The 12,875-nt window shown below is 46.1% G+C and overlaps 1 protein-coding gene across 2 annotated transcripts in view; it reads left to right on the top strand.

The window, feature by feature from the left end:
• The window catches only part of WASHC1 (WASH complex subunit 1), a 51,892-nt gene that overhangs the window by 22,667 nt on the left and 16,350 nt on the right, over positions 1-12,875 (top strand). For both annotated transcript variants that reach the window (XM_068277663.1, XM_068277662.1), the window contains exons 5-9: positions 2,008-2,144; positions 5,576-5,711; positions 6,130-6,334; positions 9,459-9,632; positions 10,333-10,491. In XM_068277663.1, the coding sequence (XP_068133764.1) occupies positions 2,008-2,144; positions 5,576-5,711; positions 6,130-6,334; positions 9,459-9,632; positions 10,333-10,491 (811 nt within the window). The remainder of the gene's footprint in view (positions 1-2,007; positions 2,145-5,575; positions 5,712-6,129; positions 6,335-9,458; positions 9,633-10,332; positions 10,492-12,875) is intronic.

Genomic DNA, 12,875 nt, shown 5'->3' with positions numbered 1-12,875 from the left:
AGAGAGAAAGGGATATAGAAGTTGCCATGTTTATTTCCTTTTAGGCTACTTTCCCACCAAGACGTTGCGTTTTAGGGGACGTTATGGTCGCATAACAAGCCCCTAACGCAACGCATGGTGGTGTTGAAGTTGGACGTCAGATTGAGCTGCGTTATGCAGCTCTCAAAGCAGCCACTCCAGGATAGTGATAGGAAGTCCGGATCTTTTTAAGGATTCGGATCATTTGTATCGGATCATTGATCATTTGAATCATTTTACTAGGGAAGCAGACTGGGTGAAATGACTAGCAGGACAGGACTTTCCCTGCACTGTACATTATGTATGTTCCGGTTTCTTCCAGACAGACATCCACTGTGAACCGAATCTTTCATTGTGGTGATCCGGATGATTCAACTCACAAAAAAGATCCGGATCAGATGAATGATTTGTTCATGATCCGGACAACACTACAGTCCCACCACGAGTCACCACAGTGCAGTGAATATTAGCCATGTGGCTGGCCGCAGAGGAGGAGGGGAGACCTCCTCCTCCAACATTACTGAGCATGTGCAAACAGTCTAACGTGGCTTAGCCCAGTATAATGTACAGCATGCAGCACTTTGTTTAAACCTGCTGCGTTACTATGTAACGCAATGTGTGCACTGTGAACAGCCCATTGAATTTACAGTGCTGTGAGTTAGGTTGCGTTACTGGCTGCTGTAACGTGGGACTTTAACGTCCCACTGTGAAACCAGCCTTAAAGTGAACCAGAGACGAAGCACCCTTGTGTATTTTACCATAGAAATCAGTGGGAACATTAGAGAAAACATTTACCATGCTCTCTGTTCCATCCTCACTGCTAAAAGTGTCTGTTATCTAGCTGAGATAAGAATCCCGGACTGAGCATTGATTCTGGCTTTGCTATAATGACTCAGCTATAATGATTCCTGAGCAAAGCCAGCAGGGGGCAGGCTTGGACTTGAAGACAGCAAAGAACACAGTCTCAGCTATAATTATTCTGTAGCAAAGCCAGACCGACTGCTTAGTCGGGATTCTTATCTTAGAGGTGATAACAGGCAAATTAAACAGAGAACAATGTAACAAAGAGCAGATTAGGTGTTTACTGTCATGTTCCCACTGATTTATAAGGTAAAATACATGAGGTTGCTTCATCTCTGGTTCTCTTTAAGCAACACCAGTTTCCTGGCGGTCCTGCTGATCCTCTGCCTCTAATGCTAGGTACACACCATAACATAGTTTGGCAGATAGATGGTTCGATAGATAATTTCCATCATGTCCATAGAAGTGAATGGAAATTGGTACAAAAAGATAAGAAAATCCATCGGAGAGTAAATCTGCTTAAAAAAAATCATCGTGTGAACCTAGCAGAATACTTTTTAGCCATAGACCCTGAACAAGCATATGCAGATCAGGCATTTTAACATTGTCAGACCTGACAAGATTAGCTGTATGCGTGTTTCTGGTGGTATTCAGACACTACTGCAGCCAAATAGATCAACAGGGCTGCCAGGCAACTGGTATTATATATTTAAAAGGAAATAAATATGGCAGCCTCCATATTCTTCAGACTTCAGTTATCCTTTTAAAATTTTATATTAAATGCTTCCTTTTTGCAATATGGTGTGTTTTTTTTTTTTTTTTTTTTTTTTTTTTTTTTTTTTTTTTTTGGTGCAGATTGTCAGTGGTGACAAGGACTGCTGTGTACTGATCTGCAGTCTCCTTTCCCTCTTTCCTCCTCCTCCATAAGGAAAATCCAACCCAAGGCAGTGCAAAGAAGTCACTACTTGCAGATCTTAGAGTGATTGATCCTTCTGGTGAATATATGGAAAGTCTAGCAGGGGGAAATGTGTAAGATGTATGTCATCAGACCTGCACACCCCATGCCATGTCTGTAGGAAGTACAGGGAGCAGAATGTTTTAACATTTATTGAATTGAACCACTACGCTTTAGATAATACCAGTCTGGTAACTGCAGTTACAATTTAAGCTAATGTCTGTCCCCTACAGGAGAAGTTGAAGTATTACCCTGTGTATATAGGCTCCAAGAACCATGAGGAGGACGGGGCAGAGGAAGGACTGGGCAGCCTTCCTCGAAACATCAATTCAGTCAGCGCACTGCTGCTGTTCAACACAACCGAGAATCTGTAAGTAGTGGGGGAGGGGAGATTTTGATGGTGGTATAGGGATTGGTGGAGCGTAAAAATGAGCTTGCCGTGAGACAGGCAGGTATGGCTGGGTCTCCCTATGTGGTCCATGGGAGGGATGATGTGGTGATCTCATTGTCCTGCTTAGACTGGTCACATGGTGCTGATGTAAAGTGATTAATGAAAAATATAAGACCCCTCACCTTGTGACCTTTTTAAAGCCCAGCAGGATGATGAAGAGACTGAGGTAATGCATTGCAAAGAGTTCCTATGTCAGATTCTGCAGGTAGTAGAGCTTGGTCAGTTAGTGGCTGAAGAGATTCTTGGGTTGGCTTATAATACTGTCTAAAAAGGTGTTTCAAAGGTCTGTACCCGTTGCGTTGCTAGTGGAGTTACACTGGGCTCAATTAAATGGGCACTATGGCTAAAAAAAATTGCGTTCACGCTTTAATGTGAACTTTTCACGCGGTAACGGTCGCGGTTTCACGATAAACTTGCGCGATAACCGCAACGAAAAGCCGTGCTAACAGCACCGTTTTCTGAATCTTCTTTGGCAGTTGGACAGAGCAACTGCCATTCACTAAGTGCTTTTGAAAATAAACAAAACCCTGAGATTCCCCCATGAGTAGATGGGCTAGTCCAAAACTCGTCGGTTTTTAGATTTCTACTACCTTCTGTAAGTGACAGCAACATGAAAGAAAAGTAATTTATGGCTCATTTTACTCTGGGAAAAAAACGTACTTCTTATTCGTATATGTTTGCACATATTTTAAATTTTACAATTTTTCGGTCTGTCACTGTCCTACAACAATATGGATTTGTAGAATCCAATTCCAAATATTTTATTTTTTTTAATGTATTCTTATAGATTTATACACCGAATATACAAAAATTATGGTATGTGGAACAGAGTCATAATCCGCACTCGAACTGCAAAAAATATCTAGCAAAATAATTTCGCGCCGTATAAGACGCTCCGGAATAGAAGACGCACCCAGGTTTAGAGGGCAAGAAACAGGGAAAAAAATATAAACTAAACCTGGTGTGTCCATATTTCAGGAGCATCTTGTACATGTCCTCCCCCAAATGGTGTCCTCCTGTGTACCTCATGTGTCCTTATCTCCCCCTGTCTACCCCAAGTGTCCTCTGGTCTCCTACCCTGTGTCCTGTGGACTCCCCTCTGTGCCCTCTGGTCTCCCCCCTTTGTCCTGTGATGTTCCCCCTGTGTCCTCTGGTCTGCCCCCCCAGTGCCCTCTGGTTTGCCCCTCTGTGTCCTCTGGTCCTCTCTGTGCCTTGTGGTCTACCCCCTTTGTGTCCTCTGGTCTACCCCCTCTGTGTCCTCTGGTCTGCCTCCTCTGTGCCCTCTGGTCCCCTGTGCCCTCTAGGCTGCCCCCTCTGTGTCCTCTGGTCCCCCCTGTGCCCTCTGGTCTGCCCCCTCTGTGCCCTCTGGTCTGTGCCCTCTGGTCTGCCCCCTCTGGTCCCCCTGTGCCCTCTGGTCTGCCCCCTCTGGTCCCCTGTGCCCTCTGGTCTGCCCCCTCTGTGTCCTCTGGTCCCCCTGTGCCCTCTGGTATGCCCCCTCTGTGTCCTCTGGTCCCCCCCCCCCCTGTGCCCTCTGGTCTGTACCCTCTGGTCCCCTCTGTGCCCTCTGGTCTGTACCCTCTGGTCCCCTCTGTGCCCTCTGGTCTGCCCCCTCTGTGCCCTCTGGTCCCCTGTGCCCTCTGGTATGCCCCCTCTGGTCCCCCCGTGCCCTCTGGTCTGCTCCCTCTGTGCCCTCTGGTCTGCCCCCGTGTCCTCTGGTATGCCCCCTCTGGTCCCCCCTCTGCCCTCTGGTCTGCGCCCTCTGGTCTGCCTCCTCTGTGCCCTCTGGTCCCCCATGTGCCCTCTGGTATGCCCCCTCTGGTCCCCTGTGCCCTCTGGTATGCCCCCTCTGGTCCCCCCTGTGCCCTCTGGTCTGCGCCCTCTGGTCTGCCCCGTGTCCTCTGGTCCCCCCTGTGCCCTCTGGTCTGTACCCTCTGGTCTGCCCCCTCTGGTCCCCCTGTGCCCTCTGGTCTGCCCCCTCTGTGTCCTCTTGTCACCTCTGTGCCCTCTGGTATGCCCCCTCTGGTCCCCTGTGCCCTCTGGTATGCCCCCTCTGGTCCCCCCTGTGCCCTCTGGTCTGCGCCCTCTGGTCTGCCCCGTGTCCTCTGGTATGCCCCCTCTGGTCTGCCCCCTCTGGTCCCCCTGTGCCCTCTGGTCTGCCCCCCATGTCCTCTGGTATGCCCCCTCTGTGCCTTGTCCTCCCCCCCCATGTTTCCCCCTGTGCCTGGGTCACCGATATGTGTTTATCCTACCTCGCGCTTACATGTCTAAGCCCCCGCTTACATCGCCGGGTCCCCCCTGTGTATGCAGCGGCAGTGGGCAGTAGCTTACCTCCTCCATCTTGCCCGCGGCGGTTGAAGACATCCGGCTCCTGTGAGCGGCCTCCTCTAGTGCCGGCTTCTAATGACGCGTCATCGATGACGCGTCATTAGAAGCCGGCAGTAGAGGAAGCCGCCCACAGGAGCTGGGTGTCTTCAATCGCCGCGGGCAAGATGGAGGAGGTAAGAGAAAAACTTTGTTAATCACCCCATATTGTCAGTATGCACCACACTCTCTGAGCCAGATGATAAATGACATGCAGCAATGTGTCTGTTTCGCAGCTATTTCATATTTATATGAAAATCCTGGTAGGGGAAATCGCTGAATGCATCTGAAATTCGCATGATTTTCAGTACATTCTGGAGCCGAACCTGGTGTTTTCCGACAGTAGATGCACTTGGACTTTTTTGCTATCTCTTGTGGTTAATCTCTGAGGAAATTATGAGTCATACAAAAATTTAAGATTCTTTTTTTTAATTGTAGTACATTTTATCTATTCTACCTCAGTCAAAAAGGGTGCAAGACACCTCTTGTTGAAAAGGCCATCCGTTAACATAGTGAGTAGCGGGGCTTCCCACTATGCAAAGTGCAGCTACATTCCACGCCTCCATTTGTAGCCACAGTTTGCATAGCAGGCACCCTTTTCAACAGGATGTCATCAACCATGGTAGGGCAAGTATGGGGGTGTCAAGATCATGTGTCTGTGGGGGGGTATTAAGGTTAGGTGCCCATCAGGGGAGAGGGTAAAGGTTAGGCACAACTGGAGAAGGAGGGTTAAGATTAGGCGAGGGGGAGGGGGGTTGGTGGTGTTAGGTTAGGCACACAACCTGCGGGGGTTCAGTATGAGAGTAGTAAAATGTCAGTAAATATTACCAATATTTTACTATATGAATTAAGTAGTAGAATATTGGCAAATTTATTATTAATCTGCTACCGGCTATTTCCTGCATTCTTCTCAACGAGCCTATTATCAAATGTACGCCTCTAAGCCACAGAGTTGGCTGTTGGTTATTTTTCTTGTACTCTGTCTACAGCTATAAGAAGTATGTTCTTCTGGACCCCCTGGCCGGTGTGGTAACACGCACAAACCAGGCTCTTGAGGGAGAAGATGAGGACCGACTGTTCGATGCCCCTTTCTCCATCAGTAAGAGAGAACAACTGGAGCGGCAGGTGAGTGTATAAGATGTAAAGAAAAGAGCCGCACACCTGTATCTAGCAGCTGCTGGTACTGGATCCTGAAGCAATTATCCACTAGATCAATGGAGGCGTCCGCACACAGACTTGTACAGGAACAGTGTACTATTTATTGTCCCATCACACACATACAAGCATCTGACCATACACTGCCGATCGTTTCTGGGCTACACAGGTCCCATTTGTCAAGGACAGGCATAAATAGGAAAGGTCAGATGCTTGCATCTAACCATACATATGTGTGAGTGGATAGTAAATAGTACACTTTTCCTGTACAAGTCTCTGTGTGGACCCCTCCCTTGATCTTGTAGGTGAGTGTATAAGGCCATATAGTGCTCAGGTAGATATGTAATTGGTGAATCTAATCCTGTTGTCTGTCTTGTTTTATCCATAGACTGCAGAGAATTATTTCTATGTGCCAGACCTGGGCCAGGTTCCAGAGATTGATGTTCCTTATTATCTACCAGACCTGCCTGGTGTGGCCGATGACCTCATGTACAGCGCTGACCTCGGACCTGGTATTGCTCCATCAGCTCCAGGGGGTCCTATTCCAGAGCTTCCAACATTTAGTATCGAAGTTGTAGAACCTTTGAAGCCAGGTATGGAAAACGTACTACCTGTTAATCTAAAGAAAAGACGCCTTACACAGGATCTAATTAACATGTATAAATTCATCAGAGTACAATATAAAAGCTTGGCGGATGAGCTTTTTGTCCCTAGGCCTTCTCCAAGGACTAGAGGACATGATCTGCGCACGGAGGAAAAACGTTTTAGCCATTTATTTAGGAGTGATCAAGATGTGGAATGCATTGCCACAGGAAGTAGTTATGGCAAATTCTATACCTGCATTTAAAGGGGGCTTAGATGCTTTCCTTGCGTTGAAAGACATCAATTACTAGGCTACAATTACTAGGTAATGCCCATTGATGTTGATCCAGGGATTTTATCTGATTGCCATCTGGAGTCAGGAAGGAATTTTTTCCCTTTTGAGGCTAATTGGACCATGCCTTGTAAGGGTTTTTCGCCTTCCTCTGGATCAACAGGGATATGTGAGGGAGCAGGCTAGTGTTGTAATTTGTTCTCTGGTTGAACTCGATGGACGTATGTCTTTTTTTCAACCCAAATAACTATGTAACTATATAACAGAACTGAGTTCAGATACCAAAGTGTCAGTGTATCCAGAAGTGACTTGAAGTAGAGGTGGGACTTTTTGGGTTAAGTCACCTGCTGGCATCTAGTGTACATTGAGACCTCTAGGGATCATATCTTTCTGTCAGGGTTCAACCAGGAGTTGGGTCACACCAGCATCCTACTGGAACCTCCAGGTTGCCTCCAAATTTCTCTATAATCAGAAACTCATAGGCAGAATTCCCCAACCCTGTCCTCCAGGCCCACCAACAGTACATGTTTTGCAGAAAACCACAACCATGCACAGGTGGGGTAATTAGTGTCTCAGCAGAGCTGATTATCTACCTCAGTGGATTTCCACAAAACATGCACTGTTGGTGGGCCTTGAGGACAGGGTTGGGGAGCACTGCTAGAGGAAGGGAGAGAGTCAGATTAGACAGGTGTCACCACCTTCCCAAGGAAAAGTTACCAAACTCCTAATGACCTCCAGTGACCTGTTAAGCTTTTCTCCTTCTCTTCTGGCATTTGCCCATGCATTCCCAACTGGCTGTGTAATCAGGTGACCGACAAAATAACACGTTCTCTGTCCAGAACCCTAGCTTTCTTCTCCGTTTGCTAGCCCCCGATAGTGTAGTGCAAGGAGGACAGCAGAGGATCCTTTTGGAAGCTCCTCCAAATTTTCTACAGGAAGCGAGAGACTTGGTCCCAATATCACGGGGCACCTCCATATATAGTGTACAGTGTCTCTATCTATTTGTATACATTTTTAGGCAATGATTGTTATGGGGTAGTGGGTTTAATTTTAAAGGCCTGTTTGGCAAAATAACATTAGATGAGATTCCCTCCGTCTCTCTGCCCTGCGTAATAAGTTGGCGATGTATAAAGACTATAAATAAATCTCTCATGAAAGCTAATAGGAAGCAAAAAATAAATAAATAAAAGGCTTGGGGTCCTATTGAGCCTTTCCGCTACTCTCCCAGTCTTCTCAGTTAAGCTCTGGCTCCCGTGTTTGAACCCTCAGCTGTGGTTGGAGCCACCCGTCTCTGGAAGCACTCGGGCTCCTATAGACTTCTGAAGCCTCCCTTCGGTGGCGGACAGAGCAGTATTTGACCAAATTGGTTGAATACTGCTGCCAGGTAGCCAGCGCTGGAACTGGGACCGTGAGAGGATGTGAAGGCTCTGTAGGACCCAGAGCCTTCCCTCTCCTTAGGTAAGTATCTGGTTCATTTTTTTCTCTAGTTCCTATTCACTTTAATGATCAAACGCCGCCTTAAAGTGTTGCTGTCTAAAATGCTTTGTTTTATTTGTGGGATTGGGAAATATTTATTCCAGCTTTTCATATTTTGTGCTTTCCCTGCCTGACGGTTCGATCAGTTGGCAATCTGGATTTATTTAGCCAGTGTAAGGCTCATTTTGCCCACTGTGTGCACTCTGCTGTGTTTTACAGATCATTTCCACACAATGCTAGGACATGGTAACATAACGTAAATTGTGGCAACACGTTTCCATCAGGAAGGATGAGCAATTAGCTGGGTGTGTCCAAGGAAGGGGCCGAGACAGAGAGGGTTGCCTGTATCGCTGCCTCTTGCCACTGCGCTCCATCTTCACAACACCTCTTCCTCTTTCACAGCTGGAAGTTCGGCTGTGAAGGAGGAAGTCTCAGGAAGAGGGAACAGAATGTGCAAGATGGTAGCAAGAGACAGCGATACAGGTAACTTAAAGTTTACCTGAGCCGAAAGCTCTAGTTAAAAAGGAAATGCTTGCCTAAGAGGGAAGCCTCTGGATCCCATAAAGGCTTCCCGGGTCCTCTTTGCACTTGCCGCCGCTTGTCTGGATCCTCCTTAACATCAGAGCTAAGCCCCTCTTCTGGCACTCCCGTGTCTGCCCAGTAGTGTGGAGCTGCTCGTGCACGAGCAGCTATGGCGTACTTTGCAGGGTGCATGAAGAGGAATGCGGCCTGATGTTCCTACTGACAAGCAAACCCTTGTCGGTAATCTTCGGGGGCCGCACTCAGCAACGGGTGACCAGAGGACAGCAGGGACAACTCTACAGGATCCAGAGGCAACTGTGCTCTTTCAAACCAAAGATTTGCCTCGAGAACACTTTATTCACCCTCTATGCAGCACCCCCCCCCCCCCCCCATACCTGCGGTTGCAGTTTGCTTCTTGCATAACTGTTCTTACTCATCCCTATCTAACCGTGTAATCCAATGGGCTCAATGGCATTTTTTATGTGTTTAAGGTAAGATGATAGGAATGCAAGAAAATCATGTTATGCAAAAAAGGGAAAAAATTTCCAAACTGCAAAAATTGCAATTGCAATCCCGATTTGCAGTGGAAAATGAACCTAAAAATCCAGTTCTGCTAATTAGTTTAAACAGGAAAAAAAGTGTGTAGTTGAACTTTACAGGACTTTAACATCATATTTCTGTTGTGTGCTTATAGCCAGTTTTGGAAATGTCTTAATTTTCTGCAGATTGAAATGAAATTTATTATTTTTTAAATCATTTAGAATAACAGACTTGTACAGCAGTGATCTATGCACATGGCAGTTTAATAACGATTGTATTGACACGAAAATATTTTTCCATTTCAGATGCTCAAGATGGACAGCTCCTCCCACCGCCACCTCCCCCTCCCCCTCCTCCACCGCCGCCTCCTCCTCCTCCACCTGCGCCACCTTCTGCCTCACCACCTGCTCCTCCACCACCACAACTGTTTACTGGACCTCCTGTGCCAGTCGGAGCTGACAGTCAGAATGGCGATTCTGGTGAGTGGGTCTTACTTCATAGGACTGGTCCTGTACACTGTACCAACTAGACAGCCTACTTAAAGGAACACTATCAATACCCAAGTGCAAATAATGTCTAAGGAGCAGTGTAAACATTTCCCTACATTTCATGGTTCATGTGTGTAGATTTTAGCTACGTTTAGAATGGGTCATTTGCATACGTTAATCTCTGCAGTCTGACTAAGAACAGTGTAATATTGAAGCAGCGTTTTATGAAAACAAAAGCCTGTCAAGTATCAGGTTTCACACACACAATTACAAATTTTTATGTTGCACATAAGATACATTTCCTCTGCTCTCTGAGAGAAAGCTCTGACTGAGCTCTCTGCACACACAGGATTAACAGATGCACTATGAGGGAATTCCCCCTCACTCTGTCTCACTCTGGCATCAGATTAGAGAAGACTGCCCTCAGAACAGCGTGGATGGAATTAGATAACTGTAAACAAAGAGATAAGGATTCAAATGTATACACCAGTACTTAGCAGCACTTCCCAAACATTTCTTATCTGAATTGAAAAAAACATGTTCATTGATATTTTCCTTTAATTTCCACTGTTGTTCATTCCTACTGCTAAGGTAATGTTGGCTTGCAAGAGAATCATGTCAGCCTATAATACCTTCTTTTTTTTCCTTTTTTTGTTTTCCTTTTTTTTCTTCTTCTTTTTCCCTCTACCAGCTGTTGTCCAAGGAGCCCCGAAAGAGGTGGTGAAGCCCTCAGATGGCCGGGCATCCCTGCTGGAGTCCATCCGCCAGGCAGGAGGGATTGGGAAGGCCAATCTGCGCAGTGTGAAGGAGAAGAAACTGGAGAAGAAAAAGATGAAAGAACAGGAACAAGGTTGGCACTAAGGCCCAGGAAGCCAGTTCAGAAGCAGCAGACACTTTTTTTTCCGGGGGATTGGATCAGAGTTGATCCTGTAGTTGGGGGATTAGAGGTGTTGAGTGTAACTGGCAGAGTGGCATCGAGCGTCTGCCAAACACAGGCTGGGCTCACACATCGTTGCCGGGATTTGGCAGCCGTTTCTCCTTTTGTACACGGCTGCCGGTCACTGATAACGTTTCTGGGGAGCTGCTCTGTATCTCAGCTGTGAACACTAACAGCTGTCATTACCCAATGCCCAACAGAGGGCGCTACTAGGTGAACAGCTTCTATTAATGCAGCGCACTGCGCATCTTTCAGTAATGAGGCAACCACCAGAACTAAACAACTGAAATGGATTCTCTCTGCAGACTCTTAAGCCCCAGTTTAGGCACAGATTTCTTTTAACCCTTTCAAACAGATCAGAAATGTTTATTAAAGAAACCTGACTTGATAGGTGTTACAGAGAGCCACAGCCACTTGGAGGTTTGTAGTCTCACCGTTGAAAAAGATATGCCAGGTAGTGACGTTAGCTATGAGTATGTAGCTCCCGGTAATCAAAATTTTAAAATGGATAGCGCTTGCCGGCGGCAGATGTGTGGTTAACTTGCCTATGCTGTCGCCTATAGCTGGTGTGTTCCACTCGGGATCCCACGTAACGCCACTACTTCCTCTTTCCGGGTTTGAAGGAGGAAGTAGTGGTGTTACATAGACCGCAAAATAGAACCCATCGCCTTCCCTGTTATCTCTCCGTGTCCTCGGTCCTACCCCCCCCCCCCCCCTCTTTATGAAGACAGGAGGTTCCATACCGCACATGCGTGAGTTTTGGGCCCAAAAGAGAAAAGAAACCTGTTTGTACCTTCAATGGTTTTAAAAATATGGACTGTACAGGTACCAGCATCTTTCTGCAAACTGACTTTATGGAACCTTTTACAGATTATAATTACTTATGAAGCCAGAGTTTCACATCCTATAGAAGGGTTTTCACAACCTCGATCAGTGTGAATCCATATACAGGTTTCTATATTTATATCAGTGACTTTATGTGACATTGGTGGTGCCCCTTTATCCCTTCACCCATTTGTTATTCATGTATTTTTCTGTTAGGCTATGAGCTTTTGATGCCTGTGGCAGAGCAGCACCCTGTAGATGGCGTGTAGCCAGTCCTATTTTATTTGTCTTGTCTATGGTATCCAGGATGTCAATAAAGGAAATGTGACTTTCATATATTCCTAGTGCTGAACCAACAAATGGCTCCGGCTCCCAGCTCCTGCTCACCTGAACATTTCTCTGCACCCAAAATAAATTGGGGTCCCTATAGTAAATCCATCAGTGTAACAAACTCAAAGAAAAACTAGATCCCTTTAGAAAGTAGTTAAATATGATCCTTGTTTATTAACTGTACAAAACGTATTTATTTCAATTGCAAGCAATCCTAAACCAGGCCGGCGCTTCCATAGATGCAAAGGGGGTGATTGCCTGAGAGCCTGTAAGGGTGTGTCCCCTCCCCTCCAGCTATGGCGGTGCCTGCATGGAACGAGGAAGAGAGGCGCCAACGGGAGAAGTCCAGAGTGTAGAGCCTGGTGCTGCCTTCTGTGTCCTGCCTGGATCACATAAGACCCTGCTGAGTGTAATCTGGATTTGTAAGGGAAAGGAGGAGGCGAATAATGGGGTCCCCAACAATGCTTTTGTTTCAAGAATGTCTAGCAAGTCCCAGGACTGTCTCCTCCTTTGGAGCCAACTACAGAATTGTGTTGCCACCAGTGCATAGCTTGCTTAAAATTGGTATCCAGTGGGTGTGACTACACCTGCTTGCACAGTGGGGTGAAGCCTTTTGGACAATGCCTTGTTTCAAGAAGAGCAGCAAAGAACCCACTTCTTTCCTAAAAAAAACCCTTCAAGCACAAACTGAAATTATGCAGCAAGTATGAGAATTAGACAGCAGAAGACTGGTGAGAAGCATTACTCTTGACCCTTCATGACATAACTGTTAGGGCTTCCCTCTGCACTTTAATCTAAAGACCCCTCTTGGTTTACAAAGCTGTACTTGAGTGAGGATGCAAGACTATTTCAGAGTATGCAACTGTTTCAGTGGTATGCAAAAGTTTGGGCAATCTTGCTAATCGTCATGATTTTCCTGTATAAATCGTTGGTTGTTACGATAAAAAAATGTCAGTTAAATATATCATTTAGGAGACACACAGTGATATTTAAAAAGTGAAATTAAGTTTATTGGATTTACAGAAAGTGCACAATAATTGTTTAAACAAATTAGGCAGGTGCCTAGATTTGGGCACTGTTGTCATTTTATTGATTAAAAAAAACAAAAACCTTTAGAACTAATTATTGGAACTCAAATTGGC

Source organism: Hyperolius riggenbachi, chromosome 3 (genome assembly GCF_040937935.1).
Source record: "Hyperolius riggenbachi isolate aHypRig1 chromosome 3, aHypRig1.pri, whole genome shotgun sequence".
NCBI classification, from domain to species: Eukaryota; Metazoa; Chordata; class Amphibia; order Anura; family Hyperoliidae; genus Hyperolius; species Hyperolius riggenbachi.
This window is presented reverse-complemented; position numbering and strand designations above follow the sequence as displayed.